Genomic DNA, 16596 nt, shown 5'->3' on the forward strand with positions numbered 1-16596 from the left:
ATTTATCTCGAATTTTGATATACTTTACTGAGAGATTCCTGGTAGTCCGGAAATTTGGATCCATGCCTCACCTCAAATCGCAACTTCCTTCATTCGATTAGACCTCGCATGCGGACTTTGTGTTTGTCTTTGCCCTTTCCCCACTCCGGAAGAGAAAAAGGAGAAAAAGAGTCGATGGAGCTGCAATCGGACATTCGGACCTGGTGCAGTTTTTGGAAAGACGGTGATAGAATCAACTGTAGCTGAAGAATTAAGAAGTGTGACTATTAATATAAGAGAGAAAATAAAGAACAGTATACAAGATTGGAAAACCCAGAGTGGCCCCTCTTCTGAGATAACATTATAATAAGTAGGGTTTAATTTTCTTAATCAGAAACATATAATAATTAAGCTTAAACTATACTGGCTAGCTAGCTGCACTTTAAATTATTGAGGATCGAATATGAGAAATTATTGAAAAAGTGACTGGATTCCATCATGCTATGTTAGCACTAGAAATCAATTTAGCTCTATATATTTGTTTTGTTTTCTGGACATGCCAATGCAGCTAGCTTTAACATCCCAGCTGACATTTTGCCAAAATGAAAAACATCATAGCTGACATTTCTGATCCACCCATCTCTTGCTTGTATTGTGAGATATAGTAAATAGTTTTTTAGTACCACTTCTACGACAAGAAGAATAATTTTTGATTCCAAAACTAGGTAGAGTTGTGCTCCCAATTGGTGCTTGATGCAATTAATTACCAAGCGGTTACTACATTGCTTCTGTATCTAAGCCCAATTTATAAGGGTAATAAAAAATTGAATTGAAGTGAGACCACATTAAGATTAAATTAATTGAAGTAATTCATAAAAATAAATCCAAATTATTTGTGCTCTTCAATGCGGTGTCGTGTAACCCCTACTTAGCTTGTAATTAGTGCCAACTGCATATACCCTAATTTGTGCTGACCCTTTCTGCAGCAAGGTCATTAAATTTTGACTCTGATCAGTCTGATGTCTTCAGGCAGATTCAATCCTTAAATATGTGTAGAGTACTAACTTTGCCGGAAATGATTCTCACAATTCCACAAGAACATTACCTACAAGCATACATATATAGATGTCTGTTAAGAAATCAGAAGTCATTAAACTATATTTACATCTGCATTGCTGGGAAATAAGATTGTACATGATTTTCTTCATCCATTGGAGCTCTTATATAGAACTAGAATACAGATTCATTCAATTACATTAAAATAATTCTCTCAACGTACAAATAAAAACAACAAAAAGGGCAATCCACTTTTCTTATTTCTAAACATGATGATTTAACTTGATCATCATGATGAAATAAAGTACTAGATGTAAAGGGTTCTGGGCCTATCCGATCCGGGGATAGAGGGGTAGCTAGAAAGAGAAACTCCCATCGGAATTGCAAACGTGGTCTCCATGAATATATTCTGCTGAAACGTTTCAAAGCTCGCTCCGGCTTCCATGAGATCCTTCACCATGTTCTTGTAAGACTCCTTGAGCTTCTTCAACATGCAGAAGTACTTCAGCTTCAGCCACCTCAGTCTGATTTTTCTGAACATCCTAACTAGCATGACGCCTCGTGGCGGCTTCTTGCCTCCGAGGCGGGCCATTGGGAGCTTCCGGCGACGGAGGGAGATCCGGTTACTTAAAATCCGGCGATCTGGGTTTGCTAGAGGACGGGTTTGCTGATCGAGCTCACGATTTTGAGCCATGTTTGTGAAGGTGATGAGGAAGAGAGAATAGGGGGATGTAATAGTCTTATAGGATAATAAGAGAGAAAGTTGACTAAAATGGGAGCTAATAGGCATCAATCTCTTGGTGGGGCATGCGGGCCCTTTAGTTTCTTGGCCGTTGGATCTAATGACTACAGCAGTTTGAAGTTATTGCAACAAAAAAGAAACCCTCCACATGTACAACATGCATACCATTCTTTTTCATGTGGCCGTATTTTTCTTCTCAAAATAAAAAAAAAATGTGGCCGTATTTTCTTTCTTTTCCTTTATCTCTTCTTTGTTATATCTATCGCGGAACACAACATGTATATTAAAAACTATTAATCTGTTGTTAGTTTTTGATAATTCGTTGTATAAGATTTCAAGAGTAGCTGAAGAGTATACACACACATGGTAATTTAAGAGTATATATATACACACACACGGTAATTTAAGATATGAATGAATCTAATATTTTTGTATCAATTCCAAGAAGCATTTCCACAACATCAGCAGTGAGTGTGGTTTGAGTATCAAAATATCAGAAACCTTAGTTTTATTGTAGCGAAAGGAAAAAAAAGTCACCAGTTAAAGACACTAAGCTGATGCATAACTAGAAAGTGACTAGTTAGCCTAGTCGAAGCCTTTCTTTTATAACAAATGAGCATCGTGCAAGTACAATTAATTGTGATGAATGGGAGAGAAACATCAGAATTTCTCATGATGTATTTTATTAGTTAAATATATAGTTATGTATTTTTGTAATTAAACAACTATTCAGAAATGTATATGGTTGTGTAATACAGAAATTGCTAAAATTACAAGCATCAAATTTAGGGCACATAAACAAGATAGTAATGGAAGTGTCATTCTATGTTATCTTTCATAAAAATTAGAGCACATTATAGAAACAGAATGATGTTAAGAGCTATATCAGATTACTTACCAAACAATACTTGTTTTTTAATCAAATCCAAATCGGGTGCCAATATATATTCTTCGCAAGCCAGAATAGGCTGTTACATACCATTCCACTGCAATCTATAGACAGACAAGAAGATAGCGGTAGTACCCACAGCTGTACATGGAAATAGACTCACTCATTAGACATTTCAGTACGTAGGCATAGCGGAACTTCTTATTTGGTACTACTCCAGAGGCGCTAGAGATACATAGAGTACGCACAAAGTGCTTAGCTTCCTAAAAGAAAAGAAATTATTGAAATTAGACTAACTAAAATTATGTTATAGGACTAGGGCAAAAACACCCCAGCCCAAGAGGGCAGCCCCAAGAAAAGAGGTCCAAACTCAAGGCCCAGCAAGTTTGCCTTGACCCAAGCACAAACTCCATCTTCCTCATCCAATGGCTGCTGCATGTATAGTTCCGAAGTAGTTCTGTCGGTCCCCACCGTAGCGACCCAACGCCATCCCAACCCATGCCGCAACGTCCCACGCCTAGCACCGCTGCTACGAACCAACTTCACCACGATGTCGTGTTCTCCGATCCAGCACCCCACACTGCTGCCTAGTACCTTTGATTCGCGGGTCTTGGAAGTCCCTGACGAGGCGCGCCATCCTTGTTCAAACAACCACAGCGCGTAAGACGTCATCCGGTGGTTGCCAAACCATCCAGCCCAACCCCGAGCCAAACCCCTCTCCAAGAAGCTCCCAGGCATCTAGTATTCAATTCCCCGTTCGCAGCAGCCTCTTGCCGGCGAGGTGAGTCAACGTTGACCATGAGTGCTGCTGGACAAGAAGAAATTTACAAACCCTAGACCAAGATCAGTCTGAGTTTTTACCAAACAATACCTATTAAGTATTACCTTACATAGTAAATTATAGTTGAAATAGTTATAATCTTGGAGTTGGACCTTGTTAGATTGATTTGGTGAACGTTGATTTTCTTCACTATATATACATATGTATCTTGCGCTTCATACGTGTTGCTCAAAATTCAAATATGCAAAATGCAAAACTCTTAACGATTAGAGATTAAAAATAAGATCGAATTGAATCGCACTACGAAGAAAAATAGAGAAACTTAAGTATTAATTAAGCAACATTAATTTAGTAAAATAATGGGGAATTACGTTGATTTTCTTCACTATATATACACATGTATCTTGCGCTTCATATGTGTTGCTCAAAATTCAAATATGCAAAATGCAAAACTCTTAACGATTAAAGATTAGAGCGGATGTGGGATGTGGAGGCATTGGTGTAGTAGTCAGGGATGATGTTGGCATGGGTATTGCTGCTTTGGCTAGGCTATGGAAGCTAAGGCGTGTAGAGCTGGTTTACTTCTTGGTATTCATCAGGGTTGGTCTGAAATTGAGATTGAAAGCGACTCTACCATTCTAGTTGCTGCACTTAATAGTGGAGAGAAGAATTTCTAGGAGGTTAGTCGGATTCTAGATGATTGTAAAGATTATATGTCTTCTTTTCAATCTGTTAGGATTCGTCATATCTACCGTGAAGCTAATGGTGTTGCAGATAGACTTGCACACCTAGCTAGTTTGTTTTATATTGATGATGTGTAGTTAGAGGAAACTCCTGCTATTATTCAGGAATTTCAGGATGTTCTCTATAATAATTATTGTAACAGTACTTATGTAGCTCGGGGTTCAGGTTATATGTCTCCCCCCGATGCAAGTTTAAAATTCAATAAATGGAACCGAGCGTGGGACTGAGTCTCCCAGCTAGGCTGGGTTCCAAACCCCTTTAAAAAAAAATGCAAAACTCTTAACGATTAGAGATTAAAAATAAGATCGAATCGAATCGCACTGCGAAGAAAAATTTCTCTAAGTATTAATTTAGCAACATTAATTTAGTAAAATAATGGGGTATTTCGTACACAATCACATCTATTGTTACGTAGATGATGACGATAGTGGTCTGTCTATTGTCTGGGGCATCATTGTCACGTTCTGGTTGTCCTTGATTAGAATATACTTTTTGAGAAGATTGATTAGAATATACTTAAACTCTCATCTCTAATCAGAGAACTGAGAGAAGTTTACCATATCATAAAAAAAAATAATAAAAATCAGAGAAGTTTCCCATATATAATTGTGCTTTGTTACATATATAGAAATGTGTGACCTCACATATATTTTTTATTTTCACTTTGTTAACCACGTGGCATATCAAGGGATACTTGAATTTATAGTCCTATTCAGGAAAGAGAACAAAGAGTGAGTTCCTCTCTGTTAAGAGTTTAGTGTCGCAAGTACCAAGTCGACGAGACAATGATAATTTAGGGTTTTGGACAGTGAATCGAGTTTTTTCTTTGAATTCTTAGTAGTTCTTTGATGAACTAGCATGGAGAACTTCTCTCTTTGATTTTTTGTTTTTGTTAGAGATTAAGTTTTGCAGTCTTTCTCGTTATCTAGCCTCGAGTCTTTTGAGTTTTTTTTTTTTGTCCCTTTCTGATACCAGTTTATTCCATTGATAGGTTCTCTATTGGTATTTTTGGTGGTCTGGCAGGTTGTTTGGTTGGATGAATTAGTGTTGGTAGGATAACAATGACGTTTGTTGCACCACAAGAGAGATGACGAACTGAGGAATTTCATTACGACAACCTAAAATTTCTCATAAAAAAAAGGTTTATACGAGGAAATTTCAATTATGGCACATGTTCCCATTGATGACAAGCAATTTGTAGCATATATGACAATATGTGACACAATTTCTCGAAAGTCAATTAATTAGGTGACGACTTCTGTGAGCTGTCGCTTAATGTTTATATGACAACTAGAATTTCCTCGCATAAGACACATTAAGTAACGACTTTTACAGATTGTCACTTAATGTTTATGTGAGAGGTAGAACTTTATTGCAGAAGACCAATCAGACAATGACTTATAAGGGTTGTCCTTAAAATTTATGTAAGAACTGGTACTTCCTCATAGAAGACCAATTAGTGCAACGATGTTTATGTGTTGTCGCTTATTGATTATGTGACTACTCGAACTTTCTCACATATTGTTTATACATAATCATGTGGATTATTTGATTGACATTCTTGTTTGGTATCCTTGTGGCTTTGGTGGTCTGAGGGGTTTTGGTGGCTTTGGTGGTAAGGGATATTTTGGTGCGGTGGTGGTGGTGTTCGGTCGAAAACCAGCTGCCACATAAATTATACGAATTGTCTTCTTCGCCTTGGTTGATGGTAGCGGTGTGTGCGTAGCTTAAACCGCGGAGGAGTCGGTTATGGGGGTTTTGTGGTATGTGGTCTTGATTTTTCCTTCAAATATAGCATGATTAGCATCGATGTTACTCACTTGCAAGAAAAATGATTTTACACGTAAGGACTAAATGGAACCATTCATACAGTCTAACCAAAACACCAAAAATGTATATGGAATGAGCAATTTTTTTGTTCTTTGAATCTTTGGAATTGATAATCTTACAGCCGACGGAAAATTGTTGCCCAATCAAATGGAAACAAAATGTAAAAAAAAATTGCGACGCCTGAGAGATTCGAACTCTCGCGGGGAAACCCCATGTACTTAGCAGGCACACGCCTTAACCACTCGGCCAAAGCGTCGCTTCTGTTTATGACTCTAACAGTAATACTAATAACATATAGTTTTAGTGAAAAAAAAAAATTATAATTATAAATAAATAGCCTCCGTGTCTTTCCCTTTGTGTTTCCGCGTGAAGTTAGATTTTCTCTTTCCGCCTCCAATTAGGTTTTCCACTTTCCCAATCCAAGAAGGATTTACTTCGACACCGTCTATAAGTATCTACCGCTTTCCTCAATTCCCAAATCCTCATAATCAAGAAAGCCTCTCACCCTTTCTTCCCCAATTCTATTTTCCCCTATCGAAATTAGGGTTTTCTTTCCCACTCTCCCGACTCTATAAATTCCCCCAATCGAATTAGGGTTTTCTTTCTCCCTCTCTATAATCACATCCCCTGAAAAAACCCAGATCCCAAAACCCACCATGGATCCCAAATACAATGTCCAGGCGGCTTCCTACCAAGCCAACCAGGCCCGCCGCTTGCCGATCTCGGAGGCGGCGCCGATCTACGAGAATCTCCTGACGGCGTTCCCGACCGCCGCGAAATACTGGACCCAATACGCCGAGGCCCAGATGGCGGCGAGCGACGACGAGGCCACCAAAAACATATTCACCAGGTGTTTGATGAAATGCCGCCACCTCCCTCTTTGGCAGACCTACATCAATTTCATCAGAAAAGTCAATGCCAACAACGGCCAAGAGGGTCAAGATTTGGTTAGGAAAGCCTTTGATTTCGTGATTAGTTCTGTTGGGGATGATATCACTTCTGGGCCTGTGTGGTTGGACTACATTAGTTTCTTGAAGCCTAGCAACCAGATTGTTTCGCTGCGAAAAGCTTACCAGAAGGCCATTTTGACTCCTAATCATCACATGGACCAGCTTTGGAGTGAGTATCAGAGTTTCGAAAACACCTACAACAAGGACCTTGCGAAAAGCCTGTTGGCTGAGTTTTCGCAGAAGTTCAAGGGCGCCAAGGCGGCTTATTGGGAGAGGAGGAATCTGGTTAAGGACATTGACTTTGGCATGCTTGCTGTGCCGCCGACTGGCTCTCCCAGGGAAGAAGGGCAGTGGACGGCGTGGAAGAAGCTGTTGGCTTTCGACAAACAAAACCGACAGAGGATAGACATTGCATCGTGCAACAAGCGAATTGAATTGGCATATGAGCAGTGTCTGATGTATCTGTGCCATTACCCTGATATGTGGTATGATTACGCAATGTGGCTTGTGAAAAGTGGTTCCATGGATGCTGCAGTGAAAGTGTTTGAGAGAGCTTTGAAGGCTGTTCCTGAGTCCGAGATGCTGAGGTATGCGTATGCGGACCTGGAAGAATCCCGGGGAGAAATCAAGGCTGCAAAGAAGATATACGAGAGCCTTTTGGGAGATGGTGGTGCTGGCACATCACCAGGACTTGCTCAAATACAGTTTCTTCGATTCTTAAGGAGGACTGAAGGTATTGAAGCTGCTCGCAGCTACTTTTTAGAAGCTAGAAAATCCCCAAATTGTACTTATAATGTATATGTTGCATATGCGAATATTGCCTTATGTCATGATAAAAATATGAAACTTGCACACAATGTTTTTGAAGCTGGGATGAAACTGTTTATGCATGAGCCTGAGTACATTCTTGAGTATCTAGAACATTTGATTCGTTTGAATGATGATATGAATGCTAGAGCCTTGTTTGAGAGGGCATTATGCTCATTGCCAACAGAGAAATCGGTTGAGATATTGAACCGTTTTGTCAAGTTTGAGCAAACTTATGGAAACTTGACCAGTATGTTGAAGGTTGAGCAAAGAAAAAAAGAAGCACTTTCTAGAATAGGTGGTGAAGAGCAACCTTTATCTTTGGAAAGTTCATTGCAGGATGTTGTATCACGATATAGTTTCAGGAATCTTTGTCCCTGCTCTATGAAGGATTTGGATCATTTAACCCGACAAGAGTCCCTATCTAGAAATATGAATAGGAAGGTTGATAGTTCCTCCCCTGTTCCAACTGAAGCTAAACCATCTGTGGTACCGGATTCATCAGTGCCAGTGTCTACAAAGGTAGTTTATCCAGCTACTAATCAAACCACACCTACAACAGCTGTTGTTCCAAACCCAGTGCTACAAAGCCAAACACCCGTGGCTGGAAATGTTCAAACCCCAATGGCACTAGTAGGTGGAGATCCAAAGTTTGATGACATACTAAAAACCACACCTGCTTTGGTAGCCTTCTTGACAAATATGCCGCAGCAAGTTGGCGGTCCAACCCCAGATGTGGATGTTGTGTTATCATTTGTTTTGCAGAGTGATATACCAAGCAACTCAACCAGCAGAAAAAGGAAAGCCAATGAAAGGGAGGTTGTTAAGGAGGTCAAGCACCAGCCGGAACTCCCAGTAGATGTTTTCAAGATGCGGCAGTTGCAGAAGTATCACCGTACTAGTTCTCAAACAGGATCAGCCTCCTACGGGAGTTCTAGTTGTAGTTCTGGAGATTACACTGTAGTTACTCGTAACACTATCTAAATGTTAAAAAAGTAAATTCTTTTATGTTGTTTCCTCACTTCCTGATCTTTTGCAGATCAGTCTCATATGTACAAATATCATTTACTCAATAAATACTCCACTGTTCAAAAGTAATTTCCCGAGCATGTTAAGTTTTCCATTTTACTGTCATTGACTTCTCATTTTTGTATTCTGTGATTGTTGCTGCTTTGTTTGTAGTTGATATGGTTAAGCTACTTTATTTGATCGATATCAGCAGACGACTTAGTAATTGCATCATAACAAATCTATCAAATTTCATAAGTAACACTCAATATGAACTGGTTCCTTTTTTTTTTTTCTTTTTTCTGAAGGATGTCTGGTTCTTTAATTTCTTCAAAGTGAGTATTGCCGCAAAAAATGAAGCAAGTTCTCTATGGGACACAAGTTAGGTTAGTAAGGAAACTGATAAAACAGGACGAAAGAAAGAAAAAGAGCTCAATGTTATCTGGAATTCAGTGATCTGATGTGTTCTGAAATACTTTTGCAAAACTAATATGAACTCACATCACATCACCATAGTGGATCTATAACTCTATATACTATATCGGACTCTGAGTTTGAAATTTTTATCTTAAATTTTAATCAGACTACCATTTTTCCTTCTGCAATTTGTCTGTTCCCTTCTAGGGCATTCGAGTTAGTCACTCCGATTTTCATATGGTAGTAAATTTGTAAAACATGAATTTTACTTCATGGCCTGGTGTCAGTGTTGGGCGACTTGTATGTTGCTCTTTAAGTACGTTAGGACAAGAAAATCAAGTTTAGGCACAGGACAACCTAAAAATTCAAATGTTTTACCTCCCTAATGAGTTTATTTTGAATCATATATATCATAAGAAAATTCCCCATTCAAATCCATCTTTTGCGTAACAAAATCCGGTGATGGAGCCTTTGGAGTCACTGAGGCTCTAAATTATGTTCATGTGCAGTTTCTTCAGGTTTCTATACTTGTTCTTTCTGTAGGTGTATCTTATACACAATAAAGTGATTCTGAAATTTTGGTAGGCTTTCAGTTTTCAATAAATGATCCCAGGATAGCATGACACTATTCGAATCTTAAAATAAATCTGAAAGGTGCTAGTTCTTTCATGACAAGGCCTGTTATGTCACACATGAGGCAATCTAAAAGGGAAGAGTAAGAGTGTATTCTAAGGTTGCAACTCTTTCTTACCCACCATGCTACAGAGGGGCGGTATTTATGTGATTCAATTTAATGAATTTATTGCTTAAATAAGCTTTCAAGCTTCAACTTTACAACAACGCAACATATGCAAATAAACACGGCCTGCGCAGACCACATTCTTACCCCAAAATCACATTCGTAAAATTTACACAGGGGCTGCTAGGTTAAAATTTGCAGAAAAACAAAGCCAATGCTGAATCCCAGCATAGTTATCCTTTATCGCCCACTGCACAACTCATATGGAGGCTGAATACCCAGTACTGCTCCACCTAACAGCAACTGGACTCCTCACATGGTGATGCCCATTGCTCCACTCAATCGACCCATATCTCTCCCCATTTCCATATCCAACACCTTTCGCAAATGTAACCTCATAACTCTGAGTCTGATTTTCTTCACTGAAAACCAGCTTACTCGGCTCAACACTGATTTCAACACCCGCCGGAGCATCCACATTTACCTCATAAACTGCATCAGCAACACTCCCAACATTCGTCACAACTCTCTTGTACTTCACCAACTCCTGGCCAGGCTTAAACACCACTGCAAATGACGGATAATTCAAATCACCAGGACTGGCTAAACTGTTTCTAGCACATATATCATCCCCAGCTAACTCTCTCACGAAAACAGCTATCTGCCTAGGACCATAACCAATCGAGCACATGAATGCAACATAGTCATTCACATTGATATCATACACCAACCCCGGATTAAGTGCCCTATTGGGATCAACATGCCCGGCTCCATGAACAAAAGGCGTCGATTCTCCCCCATTTGCAAGATCCTCAATCTTCTTCCCGGAATTGTCCAAAGTATAAGCTGTTGTCACCAATGCGGATTTAATAGCAGCAGGAGACCATTCCGGATAGGCCTTTCGAAGCAGAGCTGCAATGCCACTGACATGTGGGCAGGACATGGATGTGCCAGAAATTATATTGAACTCAACTCGTCTCGAATCAATGTCCAAATCAGTAGGGGAAGAAGCACCAGTCCACCCAGCTAGAATGTTCACTCCAGGAGCAATCACATCGGGTTTCAATATCTCCGGAGTCAGAGAATTCGGACCCCTACTCGAAAACGAAGCTACCTTTGGCGATGGTGGAGAAGGCCCAATAACAGTTCCTCGGAATTTGATCGTTGCAGTCGGATAGTCCCCCAATCTGATGTAGTTCCTTATCTGATCAGCAGCGATTTGACCCACCATTGTTGCTGGGACGAGGTGAGAATCAGCAAGAAGCTCTTCACCGTTCTCTTCTGTATTTGCCATTATCATTCCGATCCCACCTGCAAGCTTAACGGCGCTGCCTTTGGCGACTCTGGCGTTACCTCCACGATCACAAACAACGATCTTGCCTTGTACTTTTGACGGTTGCAGAGACCCTGCAAAGCAGTACCTACTGCCGCAGTCTCCGCCGTAGACTAACGGGAGCTTGAAGTCCACTAGACCCTCGCCGGAGTACAACGACACGCCGTTGAAGACTCTGCCGTCGCCCAAAACGACATCGGCCGGGAACTCTCTGTCAAGAGTGGAAGCTCCGACTGTAAGAATCCAAGGAGCGATGTTGGTGGCGGTAAACGCGCCGGGCCCGGAGTTTCCTGCAGAGGCCGAGACCAGAACGCCGTGCTGGGCCGCGCCGAAAGCTCCGATTGCGATGGAGTCGCGATCGTAAGGCGGAGCGCCGCCGCTGGCTCCGACGGAGAGCGAGATGATGTGGACTCCGTCGGCAATTGCTTGGTCCATGGCGGCGAGAATATCGGAATCGAAACAACCAAAAGTCCAGCAGATTTTATAGGCTGCGATTCTGGCTTTGCTGGCCATACCTCTGGCTTCGCCGTAGGCGTATTCGTAGAAGCTGGCGTTAGAAACCCTAGACCCGCCGGCGGTGGAGGCTGTGTGGGTGCCGTGGCCTTCTGTGTCGCGTGGGGACCTGGATTCGTTGGACTCGTCCATGGGTTTTCCGAGGTGGGATTCGTAGCCGTTGAAATAAGCTCTGGCGCCGATGATCTTCCGGTTACAAGCGGAGGCCGGAAAGTCGCCGGCGGTCACGCATTTGCCTTTCCACGTCTCCGGGACGGGACCCAGACCCGAGTCCGAGAAGCTCGGGCGCTCGGGCCAAATCCCGGTGTCGAGAACTCCGATGATGACGTCGTCCGCGTAGTCGGAGTTAGGCCAGAGGCCGAAGTTGTCGGCGAGGCCGAGGAAGTTGTAGGTGCGGGTGGTGTGGAGCTGGCGCGGCATGTCGGGGACGACGGAGAGGACGGCGGGGTGGGACTGGAGCGCGTGGGCCTGGGAGGGGGAGAGCGTGGCGGAGAAGCCATGGACGGCGCGTGAGTAGGTGTAGAGGAGCTTGGTGGGGTGAGGGGAAGGAGGGAGGGAGCGGAGGATGGAGGTGTACCAGCGGCGGTGGGAGGAGAACAGAGCCGGCTTGGAATATTTCGACACGTGGACGATGAAGGTCCGGTGACCGTCGGATTGGTCAGTTGAGAAAGAAGTTACATGAACGAGACAGAGGACAAGGAAGAAGAAGAAGAAGAAGATGAAGGAAGATGAAGATGAAACAGCCATGAGGGTTTTGGTTGGTTCCTCAGAATTTGGAGAAACAACTGGGTCTGAAAGACTGAACTGTCTGACAAATCCTCGGCTGGCTTGTAAGTTTTAAAGGTGCAACAGATTAATTTGTACACGTATTTAGGTCAGGTTCATCGCAACGAGAATGTGTCCAAAAAAAGGTTGGAAGATGCATATCTGGTGGTTTATGGGTTTCTTGTGAGATTGGGGTTTCACATGGGCCGTAGCCGAGCAATCCATATAAGGCATCGTCGTGGAGGCAGAGACTACCACAGTAGCCGAGATGGGTATATTCAATTTGGGTGTAGAAATCAATTGGGAAACGACAGAGGAATCAATGGGAGTCTTTACGAAGAAAACGACATGGATTGGAGTATCAAACTGCTGAGTGGTCCATGTGTATATATAGTATATACAATCCGGTAGGTAGGAATGGGTCATTTGGCTATAGTATGGGTTTGGATTTTACAAGATATTTTTAAATAGATACCATTCATCGTTTATCGAGTGAACATTCAAGCAGGTCTTCAACCAGTTGAATCATTAGATATGAATATGTTTGTATGTTTAAACTAGGACCTATCGATCTCCAACCTTTAGTTTATTGTTTCTTTTATTAAGTGGTGGATTCTTAGACAGATAAGATGATTTGGCCGATAAACAATAGTTGTAATGATATGAGATTTTGGATAAATTTCACATCATTCATGAACATATATTAGATTAGTTATATAAGTGATATCACAATGACTCACGGTTGTTCACGCTTAAGGCCAGATTTAGACAAATTTCTAGGGTCCAAACTTCTTGTATGGAAGAGAAAGTAACATTTTTTGGACAAAGTGTTGTTTTCTCATGCCATAACTTTAATGACGTGACCAAGAGGAAGTTTCCCAACTAGATTATATTAATATCTCATCCTCTACATGTTTTCATTGCTTAATTGGAAAATATAACAGTTACTACATCACTCAAGGCTAGCTAAAGCATTGAAGCACCATCTTGCATTATTGTTCTTTGAAAAAGACTAATAGGTACAAATTGTCATGGTATGGGACTCCAGAATCTCAATAGTAAAACAATTACTACTTTCAAAGTACTATAATATTCCAGCAAAATAACAGCTTATTGAAAACAAAAGCTTATACACTTACGATCGTAATTACATTAAGAATTCACTTTAGCTGTGATCTCTAATTACTTGTGGAACAAAACCAGACTTTCAATGTATGCACAAGCATGGAAGTCGAGACAACAATCTCAAGACGTGAACATAATTTGAGCCTCCAAAACATATTTAGTTTCAAGGTTATATAAAGCCATATTGTCCTGAATTATATCTCCATAAAGTACTCCAAGAAGTTCTTTGCTATTTATCAAGGTTCTAAAAATCGGCCTAGGCGTCCGCACTACCGTTTGGATTTTTGCCTAGTCGTTTGAGCTAGGTGCTGGACCGATTTTCTGCCGCCTAGTCGGGCTGGGCGGAGTCTAGGCGTCTTGGGCGCTGGGGGCTAGGCGATGCCTACTTTTTTTTTTTTTTTTCTCTTAACTCGTTGATAAACTCAACAGACCGATCGTAGTAAACTAAAAATTTGAACCCAAAATCGACTCTAGGTTAGTCTTGCAGTGACTGCAGTCGCCCTCTCTCTCTCTCTCTCTCTCTCCGAGTCTCCGGCATGGCCGCGTGGCCTCCTTTGCTCTCCAGCCTCTCCTTGACGGTGGTACTTGCCTAATTGGTAGGATCTAATTTCTGGGTTTTCACTTTCTGGGTTTCAACTTTCAAAGTTTCAATCAATCTGTCTCTCATGAACATATCCACTTTCTGGGTTATCACTTTTCAGTTAAAGTCTCGAACTGGTCATTGCTCTCTTCCACATTCTGGGTTCGATTCTTCAATCTTCAGTCGAAGTCTTGCTTGGACGCTTGGTAAGTTGCTGCTTTGCTGGGTATTCAATTATTCTGGGTTGCTCTTGTTTTGCCGTTTTGGATGATTGAGGGTAAGATCGAATAATGGATATTTGCTTTGCTGCTTTCTATACTAATTTGGCAATTGAATTGTATACGTGTCTAGTTGTATAATTGACTAGTTGCATGGGGTTGGATCGTGGCAACATTGCAGCAAATAATCCAAATAAATATTGGAGCCGTGACCATTTACACAATTTTAGCTTAAGAGTTTTTTACTTACTCCACTAAGAGTTTTTTACTCCCATTTACCCAATGTAATATCTATTGACAGTATTACCCTCATTTTAATTTATAAATTACACTCATATCTCTCTCTCTCATCCCTCCAATCTGCGTTTTCTCCCTCTCTCATCCTCCGATTCCGATCTGCACGGTCCTCTCTCTCTCTCTCTTTGCCATGGCAGCTCCGGCGGCCCATTTATCTAGTTAACATTTTGAACTGATCGCCCTGCTAGGAAGAAGGCGGCCTCGATAAGGAAGAAGGCCACAGAGGTCGGCGCCCGAGTCGACGCAGTCGAGACGGCCATGGGGCACCACAGGGCGGGGCGGCGGCGGAGGGTCCGATGGAGGAGATGAAGCCGTGTAGGGCGGCGGCGGAGGAGAGAGGGTTCCTGGATCGGGTCTTCTTCTTTCTCGTTCACCACGCCGTCGTCGTAGTTAAAGGAGAAGATCGGGTCTTCTTCTTTCCCCGTTCACAGCACCGTCGCTGTTATCGTTCACCAACAGATCGAGTTTTCTTCTTTCTCGTTCACAACACCGTCGCTGTTCTCTGATGCCACCGGTGTCTTCATCCCCGGTCGATCCGATCTGGTGCCCAGAGCACCTTTTTTTTTTTTTGGTATACTGTGAGCTCCGAGAATGGGGAAGGAAAAAAAAAAGTGAACGTGTACAATTGAACATCTAAATTGATCAATTGTGTCTTTAGTGTATTCATTTTGGTTTTGGGAGTTTATGCAATTCACTTGAGGGCAATAATATGGTTACTGGGTATTATTAGGGGGCAATAAATTCAGACGCCGGAATCCGGTCACCAGTCCGGTAGCCGGATTCGGGATTCCGGTGACCGATCGCCGGAGTCCGTCACAGGAGTCCGCGGCCGGCCACTGATCACCGGAGTCCGGCAAGGTCTCCGATGACTTCTCTCTCTAAGTAACAAAGAAGGAGAAGGCAAAATTGTCCCAAAAATAAATAAAAAAGAATAAAAAAAACTTAATTGGGTATTAGGGAAATGATCTCTTAGAGTGTTTGGGTAAGTGGGTAATCTCTTAGGGGGGTGTATTGTATATGGAATTAGTGGAACTTTTAAATAAATCTATGGAATTTAAAAGTCTGGGTGTATTCAATATAGACTTTTAACAGTCCATGAAAGTCTTGAGGTATTCAATTAGGATTTTTAAAGACTTCATGAATTCCACCAAAATCTAGGGGTATTCAATTAGGACTTTTAAAAATGAATAAAAGTACAGAGGTATTCAAAATATCATTCATACTTATGGAATTAGAAAATCATGGATAATCATGGACTTTGTAGTGTTAACTATACCCCCCTAAGACCTTGAACCATACTAAATTTTATCTTATTAATTAATTATTCTCATTAATTTGAATTTATATTATGGTTCAAAAAAATGTTGAACAATTGAATTTCAATTGATTGATTGTAGATCAAGACATTGACCAATATTGCTACAATATATGTTAATCGGCGAAAACAAAATTGATGAGAATAATTAACCATAAACATCAAGTGATCTATATTGTATATTTATGTTGTTGGGAGATTAGGAATGAGAACAAACTCCTAGACAGACTAACAATCATTTATTTGAGATAATTTCTATTAGAAGATATTGGAGCATTGAAGAGACAACAAGTTATTATTTTGTTTTGTGTTTGGGCTGCGTTTGTTTTTGTTTTTTATATTTTGTATATCTTAGGAAATCTGTAGAAGTCATTCATAATAAAATATATAGATTTTCATGAATCAATAAAAGTATGTTGCTAAAATCAATGGTTTTAAGAAATCCATAACAGTCTATCAACTTTTTAAAGAGTCTGTGGACTTTTCAAAAAGTTTGTCATTTAAAAAA

The 16596-nt window shown here is 41.0% G+C and overlaps 2 protein-coding genes and 1 non-coding gene across 3 annotated transcripts; 1 reads left to right on the forward strand and 2 right to left on the reverse strand.

Annotated features, from left to right (window-relative positions):
• Positions 1-6195: 6195 nt before the first annotated feature.
• On the reverse strand, positions 6196-6277 carry TRNAS-GCU (transfer RNA serine (anticodon GCU)). The gene has a single exon. It is a non-coding gene; the product is annotated as a tRNA-Ser (tRNA).
• A 115-nt stretch (positions 6278-6392) lies between these two features.
• Positions 6393-8876, forward strand: LOC133725495 (cleavage stimulation factor subunit 77-like). Its single transcript, XM_062152774.1, has one exon. The coding sequence runs from the start codon at positions 6678-6680 to the stop codon at positions 8760-8762; it is 2085 nt and encodes a 694-aa protein (XP_062008758.1). The 5' UTR covers positions 6393-6677; the 3' UTR covers positions 8763-8876.
• A 1102-nt stretch (positions 8877-9978) lies between these two features.
• On the reverse strand, positions 9979-12736 carry LOC133725496 (subtilisin-like protease SBT1.4). The gene has a single exon (XM_062152775.1). The coding sequence runs from the start codon at positions 12533-12535 to the stop codon at positions 10202-10204; it is 2334 nt and encodes a 777-aa protein (XP_062008759.1). The 5' UTR covers positions 12536-12736; the 3' UTR covers positions 9979-10201.
• Between the last annotated feature and the right edge of the window lie 3860 nt (positions 12737-16596).

This window comes from Rosa rugosa, chromosome 1 (assembly GCF_958449725.1).
Source record: "Rosa rugosa chromosome 1, drRosRugo1.1, whole genome shotgun sequence".
In the NCBI taxonomy this organism is placed as follows: Eukaryota; Viridiplantae; Streptophyta; class Magnoliopsida; order Rosales; family Rosaceae; genus Rosa; species Rosa rugosa.

What these genes read in the sequence shown, in the direction of transcription:
- LOC133725495 (XM_062152774.1), top strand. Translation starts at nt 6,678, where the DNA reads ATGGATCCCAAATACAATGTCCAGGCGGCTTCCTACCAAGCCAACCAG.
- LOC133725496 (XM_062152775.1), bottom strand. Translation starts at nt 12,535, where the DNA reads ATGGCTGTTTCATCTTCATCTTCCTTCATCTTCTTCTTCTTCTTCTTC.